Raw genomic sequence first — 19,609 nt, 5'->3', positions numbered from 1 at the left:
AGGCAGTGTAATTCATGCAATTTTGGGAATTTCGTGTTAAACACATTTCTTAAAAATACATCATGTCGCATAACAACATGCCTGGCATTTGGGGCAAAATTCTAACACGAGCGCACATGAATGATACAAGCATAAGAAAGCAAGCAGTTGTTGCTCTTGTCTCTTGTTTTTTCATGTTATTTTTATTACCACAGGATGCATCTACATGGAAAGAATTGAGGTAAGAGGCATTTAGCATTGAATAATTGATTTGCACTTTGATTAATTTTGCGTAATTTTTCTGAAATTCCATGTAAATATATCAAAGCAAATTACGCAATTTTGCACACCCGTACTTTCCAGCCAATGTACATTCAATGGTGAGGTCTTCCTCAGTACGTAAGCCTTATGATATTCAAATTGCATCACTCAGTATATAGTGAGCAGGAATATAAATCAGTTAAATAGAAGGGTGAATCTCAGAACGTTCCAAAAAGTATTTAAATATATATGGACACAAAAACTCATCCAGGATAAAGAGATGTCTCAGACGACTTGCATAAAATAACATCTTCAAACTTTTCATGGATACAGCTATTAGAGGTCGCAAAGGCAACGTGTTTAGGAAGAGAACTGGTTGGGATAATGTGTAACATCTCCTTGACTTCCAATCATGGTAAAAGATGCAACACAACTGAGCTGCTCTCTGGGTTAACCATATCCACCAATCTTTTTTAACCATGACAGTCATTACCTCATGAGCAAAATAATCATTGGTGAATGACTTGTTTGACACTCTAGCACTATTCGGTGCCAATACCACTATAGAAATTTCATCCTAGACTGCATGTGACTGTTTTAAGGTCATTATAGATGGGGTCAACAGAAATAATACACTATGTGCATTTTGAGTCATAGTTGAATGTTTTCATGATGTAACAATACCTGGAAGTACAAGCTTGCTGGAAATTATTATGTTCATCAAGGATCACTATAAGTGATTTGTCTATACTGAACCTCATAATTCCTCCTTATGTTGCCACAATATTTCTTATGTACCACAACAAAGAGCCCACATGTCTGTTCTACAATACATCTAAGTGAATACCAAGCAGAGGGCATGTGATGGGGCCTAATGAATAAATTAATTGTTTCCTGGGGGGAAGAAAGGTGGTCGTGAAGAGAACAATGTCTTCGGGATAAAGAAATACTGTATAAACCTTCCTCATGCCTGAAAAGCGTTCAATATATACTAGCTCTGCATACATTTAACTCATGGTTTCAGATTGTGTAAAGGTTTATAACAAAATTGGCATAGATGAATACTATATTCCAATAGGCAGAGCATATCATAATTAAAATTAATTTGACAGAAAACAGATTGAAACGCCCTGCCTAAAATTCCGTTAAAAATGTATAGATTGATTCTAAGGTAGCTCACCTCCTACAATGTAATTACAAAATATGATCAAGAAAAAATAAAAAAACGCCTGTTGATTTCAAATAAACATTATAAGCTAAGCTACAGACTTAGTCACCTTTTTTCCGCAAATTAGGGGTGAAATCACTTGTAAACTTATGGTAAGCCTGAATGTGTCATTTTAAGCTGAATGCATATTTTCTTATGCAATTACATTCAAGAAAATACTTTGTTTTCTACCTTTTCAACTAATTGAAGCTAATTGTTAAAATCTTTGGCAAACATTGTCAACTATTTCTAGGAATTCCAGGGACTTCTGTTTCATATTAATGACTTTCAGCTAGAGCTAGCCTGCTGTCATTGTTTTACTTATTTTTCTATACTAGGGAATTTCAATAAAAATCAAATCTAAATCGTAATTATGCTCCTAAAATGTTTCCCAGTAGAGCTTAACTATATCAACTATCACTAGAAATAGGGGGAGGGACAGCTTTCCTCAATCTATACTTGATCTTTCAGCGATTACAAATAATTTTAACACTCAACATTCTCAGTTCCAATTAAGAGATGGATCCTTCGGTATCTATCAGTGCTGGCAGTTCTTGGAAATCGAACTATATTTACATGCCTCTAGTTTCTCCATTTTATTAAAACCTCTAATCCGGACATTATGGTCTTGTATTTTCACAATATGCCTTGAAGTTATTGTAATAAATATGAAATGGGTGGGGGGCTCAGGCACTTACTCAGTTTACGCCACCTACGAAGATGTCTGCAATAGGTCTTCTTGGTCAAGACAACTATTAAATTAGCCATTTTTCCATTCTGTAATGTGCCGATAATGGTCATCAAGGCAAATCTGCCAATGATTGCACCATTGCAGACTTTATATAGAAAAATACCAGTAGGAAATTAACAAAAATATGAACAGATGTAACCATCTTACTAAAGTAGACCCAGCTGTGACAAGTCAAAGTGAAAAATGACACTATAATAAAACAATGTGGCTTTATTTTTAATTTATGTTCTTCATCTCTAGCTTCAAGTAAGGGCTTGGATTTAGTCTTCATGCAGTGTATGCCTCAATAAGTAGGTTTTGATTTTTTCCTTTAAGGCTCTGAAACTCAAGAGAGTTATATGTCTACATTTGTTCACTTAATGCAGAACTAGGCTGGGTTACCAGATTCCTATTGTTTTCATGTTTACCGTAGTGCCGGTTCTAATGCCACAATACCAGATTGTTGATCTTGTTATTCACACCTGCTAAGGCATCCATTTCAGTAGTCGCCTAACATCCAAGTGAAATATGAATCTCTTCTCCTTCAAAGTAGCAACGAAATGCTGGTTTAAAGCGGATCCATCTACGTTCCAAATCAGTCACGCTTTAGAATAAGGGTTTGGGTGGTCTGAACGTGTCTGGCACATGAATGTCCCTTAGTCTTGGCAGAGTCGAAGATGGTCCTACAAATATATCAAGTAAGAGTGCCAGCCTCTGTGACCAATTGGCAGCGCCGCAGAATGAGAAATGTCTTGCCAAGAATCAGTCTGGTGGCATGGTGAAGGACAGACCATCTAAAAGCACGAGCCAAGTGATCTGGACAAGGCCTTGGTAATGGTAATCGTTTTATGCAGATTTAATCTTGCTAGGAAAAATGCTCTCTACATTTAGCAACTTTACATTCTGCATGCTTTATTTCCCTAATTCGTCTGCATACAGAATATTGCCCTGGAAGACATCAGCTGCGAGAGAATTAAGTCTATCTAATTTCTGTTGTCAATGTCTGTAGAAGGTGTGATGGAATGTTTGCAGTTTTGTACCACATAAGTACATCCATGCCACAAAGTAGTCCACACTGCCCACGCCGTGCTTCCTTCACCTGAACTTAAGAATACAAGATCCAAAATTTTGTAAGTCTCTTCTTCGGTAAGGAAAACAAGTTCCATTTGTACTCATCCTATATAACTTCTTTATTCATCACTGTGTATTTGCTGGCCTGGCAAACCTATGATGACACAGAGGAGCCTTCATGGGCAATGGAGAAAAGCAGATGTTAACCGAGGACCCCAAGACATCTGGGAATTCAGAGAATGCTAAATGAACTGTTTAATCTTCATAGCGCGATAAATATATTGCATATATTCTACCATGGTGATAGGTTTGGGGGCCTCACATTTCCTGAAGCAGTGCATTTCAGTCATGGAGCTCAGGAGACAGTAAATGGCTCGCAGAGCACATCCAGTGATGTTGACAGACTACGAAAAGCTTTGCCTCTTCAGTGTTGGTCAATGCACAGTGGTACAGGCTATTAGAAAATGCGGGAGGATGAAGTGTCGGAAGCCACACAGGGCTTCTCCCACGTGGCAGCCAGGATGCTAAACTTGACTTAGAACACAGTCTGCCAGCGAAGCTGGCACAGGGGAGGAGCAGCACACGCTGCAATGGCCTACAATGAATGCTGTGCACAGCACATAATGGCGCCTTAGACTCGAAGCGTCCTTTACATAAACTACCAAAACAGAGACAATGACTTCGAAGACATCACTCGTATTTCACGGCAGGGTTCCGAGACTGCCATGGGAAAAGAAAAAGAAACCCTATCAAGAGTGTTAATCTTAGATGTCAGAAAGAACCACGAAAAAATGCGAAATGAAGGAGTCCCTCATGTACTTATGAAAAGTACCTTATCGATTTACACAGTTGCCTTATTCGGAAAAAACTCACAGGGGAATGAAGTGCTGTGTCCATGACTATACTTTAAGATAAAGTAAAAGCAGAAAAAGGCAAGAATGAAACAATACTATCAAGCTAAAGTCAGATGTTCATGAACATGTGATTTCACGAGTACACTTTATGTGACAAGTAGACAAATCACCAAGGAATAAGTAGACAAAAAGTTTAGACAAAATGTCAACTTTATAGGAAACAATCTCTAAAAATACAATGATATAAAAATACTTCTTCTAATGTGCCTAATGAAAACGTGTTCTATTTTTGTATGCGCCACTGCAAACAGATGACACCTAGTTAAGCATTTTTGAGATGCTTGTCTTAAACTGAAAAATTTAGTGACATGTTGGAAACTCGATTAATATTTTTGGAATTATCAGTACCAAACTCAACTTTAAGACAAACACTATACATCGGCTGTACTGTTTGTGTACTCCAATGCAGTAGTATTTCATACTTTAAAACCAATTAAACCAAATAGACAAATCACACTGGTCAACCCACTCAGAATAAATAAACCACAATCAGTGTCATAATAAGTACCCAGAGGTCCTAAACATTCAAAAGAAATTGGTGTATATACCAGATATTCCTCATTTTAAAATGCATGTTCACCTCGAATTGCACCTCTGGGAAAAAAGGGGTGGAGGCACGGTCAACTTTTTGTGATAATTTAATAAAATTGCTGGCTGAAGTGGCCAATCTGTGATGGGAGCAGGTTGGCGAATTATATCTTCTTTCTTTTTGAATGCCCTATGTAGCTTACATTTGCCATGGCTCTCTCACTGCTTTTCCTATGATGTGATTTGAAATGTAATACAAATTCAGTGCTGCTCAGCCAAACACTGTCACATGAGGTATGTTATACCATCTCAGGTTTTCTCCAAGAGTTCATAAATCCTACAGAAATAAAATTTCCCAAATTGGAATTAGGTTTGAACTACCTACTCAGCAAAAACTCGTCTGGGCTTCTCAGTAGAACTTCTACCAGATGTGCCATACCGTTCCTTCTGATGCTTTGAGTGTGAGACCCTCTGTTGTGCTCTTCAACTGGGGATTTGGTGTCCATGAAGATCCCTCCTACCTTTGAACTGGGACCACTTGCATAGTGTCTCTTCTATGCCCGATATGCTTTCTCCTTGCATTACCAACCCCTGCACGTGATCATAAAAACCGCCCACGTTATCACAATTGTATACTATCCCCCTGTGGAAACGTGATCATATCTACATCAGAACTTGATATTGTACGTCCATACGGTAACCTTGCATGCAGATTATGTCTGTATGTCAGCACTGTCAGTCCAGACAGTTAATGCATGTCCGTGCTTGGTAAAGCAAGTATTTTGTGTCTCTATGCTTACACAATTAGCCCACACTGCTATTTCAAGTCTACCTGTTTGCTCATTTTATGACAACACTGTGATTTTGTGCACATACTATCCAATTGCAGTCCTACTGTACGCCCATGTTGTCATCTTGTGTGTAGATTGTGTCTACACTGTTAGCCTACACTAGTATTTTTATGCTTATATAATGAATGCTTGGTGATGCAAGTATATTGTGTCTCCATGACCACATTCTTAACCCACACTCCAACCTCATGCCCCTATGGTGACTTGCTCATTGTATGACAACATAGTGATTTTATGTTGATGTACTAAGTCGACACTGCGCACGTGAGGGTGACCCTACCTTTGAATATGTATTAGACCATGTGTCTTTGATATACTACCTAGGCTGTGGGTATTTACACTGTTTATTTGCCTTCAAATACAAATGGCTCTCCTGCAGACTTGGCCATGAACCCATCCACAAACACACCGCCTAGATAACATAACCAAGAACCTGGAAAAACCATTAGGCCTATTGGCGCATTTCGACATTCAAGCTCCCCATTGCCTCAAACACAGAATCATCAAAGAGCTTCCAGACACCTTAATAACAGACGTCTTGTACAGTCCAACACATGGAGGCCATAAAACGGACTTGATCTTCTACACACAAAAAAAAAACACCAAATGGAGAGAGTACTTCCTACAACACCATTACGTAACAAAGACTACCAATGTCCCTCATGGATCTAAACTCTCTATATCCCCATCCCAGGACTTTAGTGGAGATGTGTCTATAACAATCTACAGAAACTGTAAAATCCGAATACAAGGTTCTGAAAAAAACCTATCCATTGTTTTATTGCCACCTCCTTGCTTTCTCTGCCTCCATGCCAACCCCTTACACCACCACCATCTCCCAGAGTACCCATCTATGCTCAAACTCCTTTACTAGCTGAACCCTGTACCCCAGTCCCTCGCAGACTGCCCCACCCCAATCCCTCCTGCAGCCTTTTCCAGTCCCAGATGCCCTGAAGCTTCGGATTTGCCTCTAGAATTACTTGCCACCCCTCCTCGGTTCACCACCATTGCCCAGCTTGATTTATTTATTTATTTATTTATTTATTAGAGGATTTGTAATGCGCATGTCTGCCTCAGCGACGAGGCGTCCCAGCGCAACCAGAAACCAGACAAGAGCAGGGAAACATAGCATGCAACAGGAATCACAAAGTAGGGAACAACCACGTCTTCAGAGATTTGCGAAACATCAGAAGGCTAGGGGTAGCTCGAATATTTAATGGAAGGGAGTTCCACAGTTTGGCCGCCAAGAGGCCGATCGAACGGCCCCCTGCCCTCGCTTTCCTAACACGGGGGACACAGACCAAACCTTGATTAGCCGAACGCAGAGCTCGGCTAGGCAGGTATGGCTTCAGTAGGCCCAATAGCCCCACTGGGGCTTGGAGCCTTAAGATTTTATGCACAGTGCAGAGCACCTTAAACTGTATGCGCGCTTTGATTGGCAACTAATGCAGCTTCACAAGAACCTGGGCCACAGAGTGAGATTTTGGGAGAGCAACTAGCATGCATGCGGCTGCATTCTGGACCCTCTGCAAGCGCTTGATGATAGCTTTATTGGCACCTAAATAGAAGGCATGCCGTAATCAAGCCTCTCCAGGATGGAAGTCTGCAAGATGGTCTGGCGCACTCTGGGAGGGAAGAAACCAAGCAGAGGTCTCAGTCCTCTCAGAAGCCCAAAACAGACTGCGGCTACAGCTTTTGTCTGCTTATCGAATGTTAGTCCGGTGTCGAGCCAGACACTCAGATTCTTCACCGTCTCCTTGGACAACGGCGCGGGCTTCAGATGATCAGGCCACCATTGCTCTGACCAGAGTCCCTGGTCCTTCCCAAACAATAAGATCTCAGACTTGCTGGCATTTAGTTGGAGGCAATTAGCCTTCATCCAGGCCGAGATGGTCGATAGGTCCTCTTTAAAGTTCTCCAAATTAGTCCTGCATTTTTTAGAAAAGGCAATCACTAGCTGAGTGTCGTCAGCATATGACACCAAGGACAGCCCCCGGCCTCTGGCCACCTCCGCCAAAGGTCCCACAAACAGATTGAATAAAAGTGGGCTCAAGATGGAGCCTTGAGGGACTCCTCTGCCCAGAGAGTGCTCATGAGAATGGAACGGTGGTACGGACACTTGGAAAGACCTCAACTCTCCCATCCCTCTGTCCACAGCAGACTAGATACTACCGTAGCCTCCACTACAGTCTACAACAAGCTCCTTCATAATCCACTCCCCATCATAGACCCAACCGCCTCCCAGCTAATCACTATAATAACCCATACAGAACTCAAAATCAACGCTATCCTGGATGAAATTTCCATTGAATATCTAGTTCATCTTGCCTCTAAAGGCCCCACCCAACCTCATCAAATTTCATGTCATTTATCACCCTCCAGGTGTAAAACAACAATTCTTTGAAGACTTAATAGAGCTAATTACGCAAAACTCTCTAAAAGGCAAACCAGACATTATACTAGGAGACCTGAACAAAGCCGAAGATCCTACAATACAAGCCCCATCCACCCTTCTGGAAGTGAACAACCTTGCCCAACACTTCAATAAACCAACCCACGTGAAAGGCTCCACTCTCGACGCAATCATCTCCTAGCATGACACCGTGTCCCTCCACTCCATCCTGCCCACTGACTGGACTGATCACCACCAAAGCATGTTTAATCTCAGTGCATCCATCCAAAGGACCAAGCACTGGGTGAAGAACATACATCAAACCCCAAAAGCAGAGCTAGAAGGATTAATCTGTACACAAATCTCACCCCCACCCAACCTCCCCTCTGTTGACGAGCTCAAAACCCACTACAACGCAAAAATGGCAGAACTACTGGACACAGTCACCCCTCTGAAACTCGGGAAATCAAGAAATATTCCCTCCATATCCTAGTTTAATAAAGACCTCAACAAATAAAGGTGACAACTCCCATTAGCTGAAAGAAACTGGAGACAACAGCCCTCGCTAACCAATAACTAGAGATGAAATTCAAAAATACAAAAAAGCACATTGTCAGAGAAAAATCAACCTACTTCCAAGCCCACCATGATCGATCTAGAAACAGGCCTAAATAACTCTTCCAACATGATCAAGCAGCAAACCTCCGCTCTCCCTCAACACTCATGCAATGATTCTACCACGCGCTGTGAAGAATTTCCAACATTCTTCAGTAGAAAAATATCTAAAATTGAACTCTCTCACCACCCGTCCTGCATCGTGATTGCCCCCCAGAACACTAAGGGTCAACTCAAGGCCCTACCTCTAACCAATGGCTATCTCCCCTCATGAGCAATCCAGAACACCAACCACAAACCTTTACAATTGTAAAACAATGCAATTTGGACTGAGTTAGACTATATCCTTGAAGAGGTCAGCACACTACTCTCCTGCATGAAGCCAACACTGCATATCGCTGACACCCACCCTAGTGTGCTTGTAAAAAAATCTCAGCCACATCATCTTCCCCATTTGGACCATAATCATGAACTCCTCCCTATCGAGTGGCTCCATGCCGGCCTCCTTAAACTCTGACAAATCACCCCCTCATCAAAAAACACAGATACCGACCTGAATGATTTTAGCAATTACAGACTGATAACTAACCTCATTCTCCATGGCAAAGCCATAGAAAAATGTGTGCTTGCTCAACTCAAAAACCACATTAAAAAACAAAATCTCCATGACACCTTCCAAACCGGGTTCGGGAGTGGCTGCAGTACAGAGACTGCAATACTGAACATCACAGACCTGCACAGATTTCTGGATGATGGACAGCCCTGCCTCCCAGTCCTCCTGGATCTTACAGTGGCCTTTGATATTGGCAACCATGATATCCTCCTGAACTCCCTCTGTCAGTGTGTAGGCATCAATAGAACTGTCCTTTGGTAGTTTGCTTCTTTCCTGAACTAGTAAACACAACTAATCAAACTAAACAGTTACATCTCCACAGCAACAACATTCTCACAAGGAGTCCCCCAAGGATCAATCCTGTCTCCTGCACTATTCAACACATACATCGAACCCCTCAGTATGGTCCTGAAACAAGCAAGAATTGATTATCATCTGCATGCAGATGACACCCAACTCTACATATATATGTCCTCATTTAAAGACATCCAGCCCCTAAACGGTACTCTCTCAGTGTTTCAATCCTGGCAAAGCAGCAACCATCTTAAACTCAACCCCAACAAAACCGAACTCCTCCTCATCCAACCAAAAGAATAGTCCTTTCCTGAGATATCTGGCTTTGCAACCTAACTGCATTAAACCGCAAAATGCGCATCTCCAACTTGGTCAAATTTCTGGGGATTACATTTAACACAAACTTGAACATAAAAGAGCATATTAATGCCTCCGTAAAAATGCCTTCTACATGCTGAAACACCTTAAAAACTGAAAACCTTCCACCACATCGAGAACATAAAGATGGTGGTGCAGTCCGTAGCACTCTCCAGGCTGAACTATGGTAAAGCAACGGTCACAGGCATCCCAAAAACAATTGACCCCTTTGACAGCTACACTAATGCTGCAGCCAGATTACTGTTGAGGGAAAGACCCTTTACCAACATCACTCCCACTCTCAAGAAACTCAACTGGCTACCAATAGAGGCAAGATGTATACTCAAAGCTAACTGCATCACACACAAAGATCTCTACTCAGAAAAAAATCTCTACCTTGCAAACAAACTTTCCAAGGCAAGCCAAAACAGACCTCTTCATAGCTCAAGCAGCCTACTCTTGATTGTGCCCAATCTGAAGAAAGAAAAATCTCGCACCCACTCCTTCTCCCAGGAATGCTCCCAGAATATAGAACTCGCTGCCGCGGGATCTTCGTGACATTCAATCATTCCAGCACTTCAAGCAGAAACTTAAACTTTTACTTCTTAAAAGTACCTAACCCCATCCGCCAAGCCACTGGAATCTCTAAATAAATCTGAATTTCACTACCTACCTCGGGGAAAACTGTACCTCCACTCCCCCATTTTCACTACACTTTACCATAACTACCTCAGAACTGTTTAGTTCACATATCCCCCTGCTTATCCCATACTCTTTGTATACACAGTAACTATATACCTGTATCTATTTCATGTAACTATAATTATTCCATATGTAACTCGTAATATGTATTTATATGTATTTATTGTAATTGTATTTCTCACATTTGCAACTTGTGTAACCTCTATTTTGCAAATTCCATAAAGTGCTGTGCTGCCTACGGGTCAAGTTTGTGATAGACAAAACTCGATAAATAAATAAACTGGAAGGGTATATGTCTCAGTTGTCTTCTAGACCTGGGGGAACATTGAGGTGTGAGAATTTAAAAATCATGAATTAGTAAAGAATGAGAGAAACAAAAAGTATCCAAGAACCTACCAAGGGAGGCAAAAAAAACAATGCTTGCACAGTATAAACAAAGTTGCACAAGACAAGAATAAAGGAGTAGATGGGGGTGTATTGTACTGCAGCACTATATAGTGCTTCGTAGCGCTTGTGAGATGTATGGGATGTGGTTTTCCTATAAGAAGGTATCAGGTGTGTAAATGTGTACATGATAACATGGTGAGTGAAATAGGTATTAGCAATCACAGAAAAAAACAACATTTAAAAACAAGAGCAGTTCAAGAATGCCTTACCATTGTCCCCAGACGGTGATGAAAATGTGTTCGTTGGTATTACATCAGCGTTCACTTTTCCATTCTCAAAGGTGTCATTCTCCGTTTGTTGCAGCTGCCAGTTCAGGCCAAAGAGATGCATGGCTGGTGGGAAGAAGTAAGGAGGGTGAGCATCTTACTGCCCTGGCACAGATAAGCCAGTCTGCATTTAGTAGGGGACTTAGAATGAACCCTCATGTACAAGTTATGACTACATTAACAGCAGATACTAAAAAAACACGCTTTTCCATGAACCTACGCTGCAATGTATGTGTGCGCACATGTGCGAATGACTCCTAATTTATGAGCAGTGATATGTTTATTTAAACTAATTCAGTGCCACAAGGTTGCCGCGCCTCCTTGATTAACCTCTTCGCTGCTGATGACGAGCTCAGCTCGATGCCAAGTGGGTCTATAGGGGTCTTGGAGCCAACAATTACAATATGTCATCACTACGATTCCAATCTTCCTTCTGGGCAAACCATGCAGAAAGGCTGCAATAAGGCCAGATGCAGGCCCTCTACCCTAGGCTCTGTGCGATCTGGTTAACAAGCCTCTCTTGGCGCAAAGACAACACTTAATTCCGACATCAGTAACTTATCCTTCATGCCCCATACTTCGGTTGGAGCCTCTAAGACCTTTTGGGAGTCAGTTTATGGGAAGGGGTGCTACTTAATGTTGTGTTGCATTGTATTGTCCTGCAGCATTTATAGAGTTCTTCAAACGACTGATTATTGCTACAATTTAAATTATATTATGTACGTGTACTACCCATAAACTCAAGACAATCTTTATGGATATAGTCTGAATGGTGCAAAAAAAGAAAGAGGAAAAGGGAAAAAACTAGGAAAAAATAAGTAATTTCAAGCAAAATGTGATGTTTACTCTACAACAATTAAGAAATGAACATAAGAATGATTTTACTATTAAGATGGTCTTTTACTATGGATATTTTCAACAAAACAGTATACCCTAACACTAAGATGACAAGTCCACAAAACTTTCAGAGAGCAACATAGACAGAATGGCATCACCAACCCAGGATAAATTATATTTATCTCGAAATTCTAGTTAGAAAAAATATGTAAACAATACAAATTTCAGAACAGAAGCCGAAAGGATTACTTATTTCGCCCAACTAGGTTTATTTTTTACCCTTAAGAGTCAATCCCTCATCTCTTACTGGCTATTTAAGTGCAGCTCCACTACAATCCTAGTCACACTGTATTTGGATTCCACTCCATATCCGTACCAATTGCCTTTACAGCGCGAAGGAGAGAACATGCACAATAGGTCACCAAAGTGATATTTTAAAGCATCAACATTTTTCTTTCTGTAAGACACATTGATGGAAATAAGTGATTAGTACAAATCAGCGAGAGAGAAATGCAATCAGTTTGAATCACTTAGTTCTCAAATTAATTTCTTTGAAAAGCAATTAGAATGAATAGTTTTAAAATAGCATTAAAAGAACATACGACTTAATTTGAAAACCAAGTCAGATAGACTGGTAGCCAAAGAGAATATTAAAAGGTCAGCAGTGGGTCGAAGTGTTTCGGGCAAACATAGGGGGGGTTGATATTCCCATATTAACCAGAGCAAATGCAAAGTTGAACTAACTGAAGCAATTTGCACTTTCAATGGTAAAAGAAAGGTTACAAACAACTTGATTCAGAAGTCAATGTAAACAAAATTGATTTCAACAATTGCAACAGAATCCAAAAGGACAACGCGTGCTGTTTAAAAGAAACCCTGTTGTGAAAAAGAAAGTGTTCAGGATAGTATTCCTTTTTAAAGAAACATGCCTGTAGATTATTCTACCCATGCAATACAATGTACACCTGGCTGCAAGTGTGTTCTCTGTTTATAGCAATATGCTACAACGCCTAATTTTTGATAGCACCATAAAAATATTTTCCAATGAGTTCTGATTACAGAAATGTACTCAATCTAGCCTCCCCATCTTTAAATACATAGTTCACACAGCTACCATCTGTGCAAAAAAAAAAAAAGAAAACAAGACAAGCTTGAAAGTTATATGTATGTGTTGGTATATACATAAAGTTAACCAGCGGTTATACAATATTGCATTTTTTATAAGAAAATGTGTAGTAGAATATAAATTAGACTACGGATATTTACACTTTACATAATTAGGAAAAATGAAATTCAATTTCAATTGTGTGTCAAGACCAGGATTCGAACCCTGGTCCATGTGTTCAAAGTCGGCAGCGTAGCCACCAAACCACACCTGCTCCCTTATGGTGTCAGCATGTACACAGCATGGACCGGAGTATCACAGCACTTTACAAACTAGGCATTGTGTGACACAATGAGTAGGCAATGGGATAACTAGCGAACCTTACAAAACCACAGAGCAGCAGGCAACAAGAAGACTATAGTCCAGTATTATTTAGAAGGCGTTATACACTACAAAGATTGCAGAATTGACATAATTGAAATATTGTGTATTGTGGAAAATCTGTTGAATATAAATGTCGCCTTCCAATTGTTGCAACAACTAAAGGTAGGTCACAAGGAACTAAATCAGTAAAAAAAATTCTTAACTGAATAGAAAGACACCCACTGATCAGCAACCATCTTGTTATTGATGATGGGATACTGTTCCGGCTGACGGAAACAATCACAAAAAATCAAACAGAACGAGGGTGAATTAACTGTGGATGACAGGCCTTACATGCTAGGTCTAGACTAATTAATGAGCACGCACCACACGTGACTCAAGGCTTCTTCTTTTAATTTTAAGCTCATCAGAATTTTGAAGCAGGCATTTTATATAGTTCCATGAAGGGCAGTGGGAGTTGTGGAGATGAAACTCGAGAATGTTACCAGATCTAGACTCCAAGATCAAAGCGGCTGCATTCAAAGATTGTGCAGTGTTTTTAGGATCCCTGCAGGGCCAAGCTGTGATTAGGAACACATATTTTTCCATAAATTAGCTTCTGTTTTGAGTTTCCTGCTGAGATCATAGACATGTTGATTGAATGAGCAAGTCAAGATATAGGTTTTTAAATCCATTAGTATCTGTTGCTACTTTTTAAATCTTCTATTAATTCGGTATCTGATGCAGAAATATGCCTTAAATAACACTGTTCTTGCTGGATGAGCTCTAAACATGGTCGCCGGATGTTTCATGTCTGACTCTGGAGGCAACCCATGTGAAGGTTTTAATTTAAACAATTGTTACAGCAACAAACGTCCGTTTTTCATTGCAGCGAGATGTATTTTATGTATGCTGCTTATGATACAGCTATGGTTAGAAAATCGGTTACCTACATCTTTAACAAGACAGTAATTACTTTGATGCAATTGAGGCTAACCCCAAAACGGCAGCAGAAAAAAAAATCTTTACAAATGTAGATGTTATTTTATCCTTGCCAAAGGATTTTTTTTATCAGAGAAACAAATATAGAGTGGGAGTATACATATAGATTCATCATCTGCATGTTTTGTGAGTCTGTAATAGAGATTATTAAGGAATCGCTATTACAGACTCCCAAAACGGGATTCATGTAGAAATCGCAATAATTATTGCGATTTCTACAGCTTCCTTATTTGCGATTAGCTTATTGCTAATCGCAAATAAGGAATAACTCCCCATTCATTCCCCATAGGAATGAATGGGAAGACATATCAATGTGCGAATCGCTATTAGCGATTTGCATGTTGAGTTTGCGATTTCAAGGGTGCAGGGGTGTCCAAAGGACACCCTGTTGCACCCCTGAAATGATATTGTATGCTGGTGTTACGCACACACATGTCCCAAGGACATGTGTGTGTGTAACATACAACTTTCTAAGTTTCCGCTATTTACCACGAGGTTTGACTTCGCGGTAAATAGCGCCCCAAAATTGAGAATTCACAATTTTTAAATATTTCATGAATTGCATTTAAGGAATCTCAAATAGAGATTCATTAAATGCAATTCCTGGCAAATTTGTGAATTCTATAATTGCGATTTTTGCATTTGGGATGATGAATCCCAAATGCAAAAATTGCGCTTGCAAAGGGCCAGATTCTCAGAATCTGGCCCTTTGCGAGCCGATTTTACTTTGATGAATCTGGCTGATAGAGCGCTGGGAAAAGAAGGTTGTAGCTTGTTGAGATCCAATGGCAGTACTCCGGTCAAAGGTTCGAATCCCGAATGGGCCAACACGGCCATTAATCTTTCCAGCGAACATAACACGCGAGAGCAGTGCCAAGAGCTGGAATGTGTAGGCAGTGTGAGGAACTATCACGGCAGTGCCAGGCTTTATGCGGAGGAAGTATTACTGGTCAGACTGAGCAGTTCACCCTCTGCAGTGCATGCTGGCCCAATCACTCGCCACCTGGCACCTTTCACCAGCACATGTTCACTCCTAACATTCACGCTACTCTTCGATTGTACCAGGGAGTAAGTATCAATGCGCTTGTACAACCACATCACACCTATTCTGCCACTTTTCCATCTCCATCAATTAGGTACTACTTTAGTAGTACAAAAGTTTTTCAGTATTCATAAGTTTACCTCTCAGTGTGCACCTCACGAGAATGGGCACCTCCTACGGAAATCAAATTGAGTGACCCTGGAAGTAAAATCTTCATAAATGGTATATCGTTTACACTTGTGGCCTCTCCGCTCAAAAATACACCAATATCACCTTTAATGAGCAAAAGCTAGCTTTGCATGTAGAGAGTTCTGCATTTCTCAGGAAAAGTTTGACGAACATTCACAAAAAGTTGAATTTACAAAGGAAAAAGATTTTTGTTCTATAGTCCAAATGAGTTCCACAACCAGGAAGAAACAGGTGCAGCAGGAACTTCCGGATGAAACTCGTGGGAGCCAATTATTCAGATGATCCGACGCAGTTCAGAGTGAATTAAATTGTAGTCATCGGAGCATTTTCGAACAGTTAATAAAACACGATGCTCTGCACACCCTGCTGAGCCATGCTCGTGTCTAAGCGTTGCACTCCTGCAGTGATACAACGGGAGCAACATGGGCCCTCGCACACAACACTCAAAGCCTTCCAGAGTCAGCACACACAGAACCTGGAGAGCCTCTTACGGCACAGCGCTCCGAAGCCACGCATGTAGTATGAAGAGCTATACAAATGCTAATTTTCAAACACCTTGAATATAAGAGGCGGGTTTCGTGGCGGAGCGACGCCCGTAGTTTGGTATTCAAGGTGTTTGTAAATAAGCATTCGTATAGCGCTTCAGAGGAAGGTTTTGTGGCGGAGCGACGCCCGTAGTTTGAAGCGCTACACGAATGCTAATTTTCAAACACCTTGAATAGCAGAGGTAGGTTTTGTGGCGAGGAGAGATGGTCCTGTTTCGAGCATCTTCTCTAATGCGCGGGACACATCTTCTATGCGCTTTAAATCACCTCTGCACTCCAAACTACAAAGAACGCGTTGCCGGCCTATTTTTCATATGATTGACAGAGAGGCAAACATTTATCTTTGGAGCTTCAGCTGTGCATCTAATCTCGAGCCAGTACATCAATCAAACCCAAGACAGGCAGACGGACGAGGTGCTTCTCAAATGCAAACAGGACGGTGGGTGTGACACCTTCCTATCTCTTAACTTCACGTAGGGTGGATTAAGCATAGGTCCTGTTCTTTAGGGGCAGTGACTGAATGCATGTGTTTGAGATGCAAATCCCCTGCAGTCTGTTCCTCCCCCGTGGAACTGAGTGAAGAATGACAGCAGCTTGTCTATTTCACAATCACCCATCAAATTGTGTGTCTTTAGTGGTTTACCACAAGCACCGGATGCTAAAACATTTGGGTGCTGTCATGAGTATGATTAATCGGCACTTCCGTTAAAAGAGTCGTGGATAAGTGATTTCACAGCACGTCAGTGCCACAACTCGGTTAAGAAGTTTTTAAGCCAGCATTAGCTGGATTTTTTTTTTTGCTCCTTTCAACTAAAAGGAAATAATAAACAAGAACTGACAAAAGCAAAAACTTGTTTGTATTTTTTATACTGTGTAAAGTTCACCTGGCACTAGTCTGCACACAGACCGTATACCGCCCTAAGTTTGATGTAGCATTCACTGTCGAAATCGAAGTTCTGTGAGATCCTTGATAATGAGATGCTAGCCAACATCTGAAATTAAATGCACCGGCCTTACTGCTTGAGTACTAAGAAAATGGACATTTTTGCAACAAAAAGAAAAAGATAAAAAGAGGCCAGGCCCTGACGAAGAGAGTCAGTCAAAAAGAATGTTTATTTAGACCATTGGTCCTTAAACACATAAAACATCTCAACTTCCATAAATACATTCTCTTAAATAAGCTATATGAAAGAAGTCAAATCTTAAATAAAATTCCATAAAATACAAGATTCATTAAAAGGCTGCCTTTCTATGCAGGATATATTTAATCATAAGCTTTCTACAAAGCTCCAACTCTATGCATTTTGACAAACTTTTTTTAACTTGGAGCATAAGCCTCCAAATGACACATACCATATCCAAAGTGCAAATTTCGGTTATCAGTCCTACAACTTGTGCACAATTTTCAATATCGTATTTTAAGAACATTGGGCGCAACACATTGCCTGTTGAGCAAGGACCTTAAAACAATCTAAAATTATGTGTAAAATATCGCATTTTGTGCTTAAGATACAGGGACACTTCCGTTTAGTATCAATCATAGCCCTTTTTATCCCCTCGTTGGCATTGCAGGGATTAATTCCAATTCTCAATTTTAGCAGTTTATTTCTAAGCCAATGACTGGGTAGTGCATCTACTTGCAGGTTTTGTTGTTCATTTAGCCATGAGTTAATCATAAAACCCACAGATTTCTTCCCCTCCACATACCGTCAGTCCTGGTCTCTGGATAATTCTTTCCCTAATGTCCTTAGATCCCTTTTGACAATCTCAATTAGTGAATTCTGCTGGCACATCTTGACTCCCATGTCTCTACAAACCTTTGCTATGGTTTCCCAAACCCCCTTTGCCCACTTGAATTCACTCTTCAGTATAACGGTTTTGCACCATTGGGATTTTTTTTGCTTTTCCCTAGAGCCAAAATGCTGCCAGAATCTTGTAAATGCCGTATGTGCCATTATATCCCATGACACCATTCCGTTCTCCGTTCTTACCACCTGAAGCATTGCAGACCTGGGAAGGGATAGTGCGTTTTTTAAGCATTTCCCCTCTTCAATATCCCATCCACTTTTACCACTTACATATAATAATTCAGCTCCATATTGGAACTGCGGTGGTAGCATAGCTAAATAAGCTTTCAAAACACATCCCTAAATACTTGTATTTATTTATCGTTTCCAAATTTGTGGGCCCCAGGAACCAGCTGAATCTTGTTGGCTTTTTACCAAACTTCAGTGCCTTAGTTTTTTCCATATTTACTATAAGTTTTTTGTAGCTACAGTATTCACTGAATGCTTTCAACTTTCTTTGCAGACTAAGATTACAAGATCGTCTGCATAAAGCAGGCAAGCTATGTGTTTTCCATCTAGCATAGGGCTGGCACCCTGTTCCGTGCCCAAAGCAGATAGAAGATCAGCTGTGAATAAGGAGAAAAGTAAGGGGGCCAAGACGCAGCCTTGTCTTAGCCCATTTCCAATTAAAATGTTCTGCTCTGTATCCAAGATAACCTGGGCCCAGTTATCGCTATGTAGCTCTTTGATTATGGCCAGGAGACTTTTAAGAATGCGGCACCTTGTCAATGCCTCCCAAAATCTGTTTGGGTCCACCAGGTCGAATGCCGCTTGGAAGTAGGTAAAGCAGCAGAACAAACTAACTACCCCCCCTGTTCCACCTACTTCCGCACAATGGACCAAAGGGAGAAGCAATGATCAACTGTAGAGTGGCCCTCCTTGAAACCCACCTGTTCTGAAGGCACAATCTTATTATCTACAGCTCATTCAGTAAGTCTTTCCGTGATTATTATTGCAAAGACCTTTTCTCCCACATCTAGTAGCTTGATTAACCTATAATTTTTGGGCGCTTTCATGTCCCCCGTCCCCTCCCCGTTTATGGATGGGTCTAATAATTGCCCTGTTCCAGCTTTCGGGCATCTGCCCATCATCTAGTATACCAACAAACATTTTGAAGAAGAATTCTGCCCACCAATCAGGCCGGATCTTTATAATCCCTGCTGGAAGGTTATCTGGACCAGGTGCTTGGGTCAGTTTTAAGTTTCCTTAATTCGCCTGACATTACTTGCTGTAAAGAGGGACCTAATATCCTCCTCAATACCTGCCAAAGATGTCGTTCTCTTTCTTACTGGGTCTGTCAATTTTCCATATATTTCTCCCAGGTATCCCTCCCACGCATCTTCTGTCACCTCACAGTTCACAGTCCCCTTTGTCTTTTCTGAGCCTTCCTGGACTAGCTTTCAAAACTGTTTATATTTTTTGATTCTATTGGTGCCAATAGGTTTCCCCAGC

General features: G+C 40.8%; 1 protein-coding gene across 3 annotated transcripts in view; it reads right to left on the bottom strand.

Annotated features, from left to right (window-relative positions):
* TENM3 (teneurin transmembrane protein 3) overlaps positions 1-19,609 on the bottom strand; it is a 1,290,943-nt gene that overhangs the window by 172,598 nt on the left and 1,098,736 nt on the right. For all 3 annotated transcript variants that reach the window (XM_086962461.1, XM_086962463.1, XM_086962462.1), the window contains one exon: positions 11,171-11,293. In XM_086962461.1, the coding sequence (XP_086818587.1) occupies positions 11,171-11,293 (123 nt within the window). The remainder of the gene's footprint in view (positions 1-11,170; positions 11,294-19,609) is intronic.

The sequence above is a fragment of the Lissotriton vulgaris genome, chromosome 3_1 (genome assembly GCF_964263255.1).
Source record: "Lissotriton vulgaris chromosome 3_1, aLisVul1.2, whole genome shotgun sequence".
In the NCBI taxonomy this organism is placed as follows: Eukaryota; Metazoa; Chordata; class Amphibia; order Caudata; family Salamandridae; genus Lissotriton; species Lissotriton vulgaris.
The sequence above is the reverse complement of the archived record's forward strand: the minus strand, read 5'-3'. Positions and strand labels throughout refer to the sequence as shown.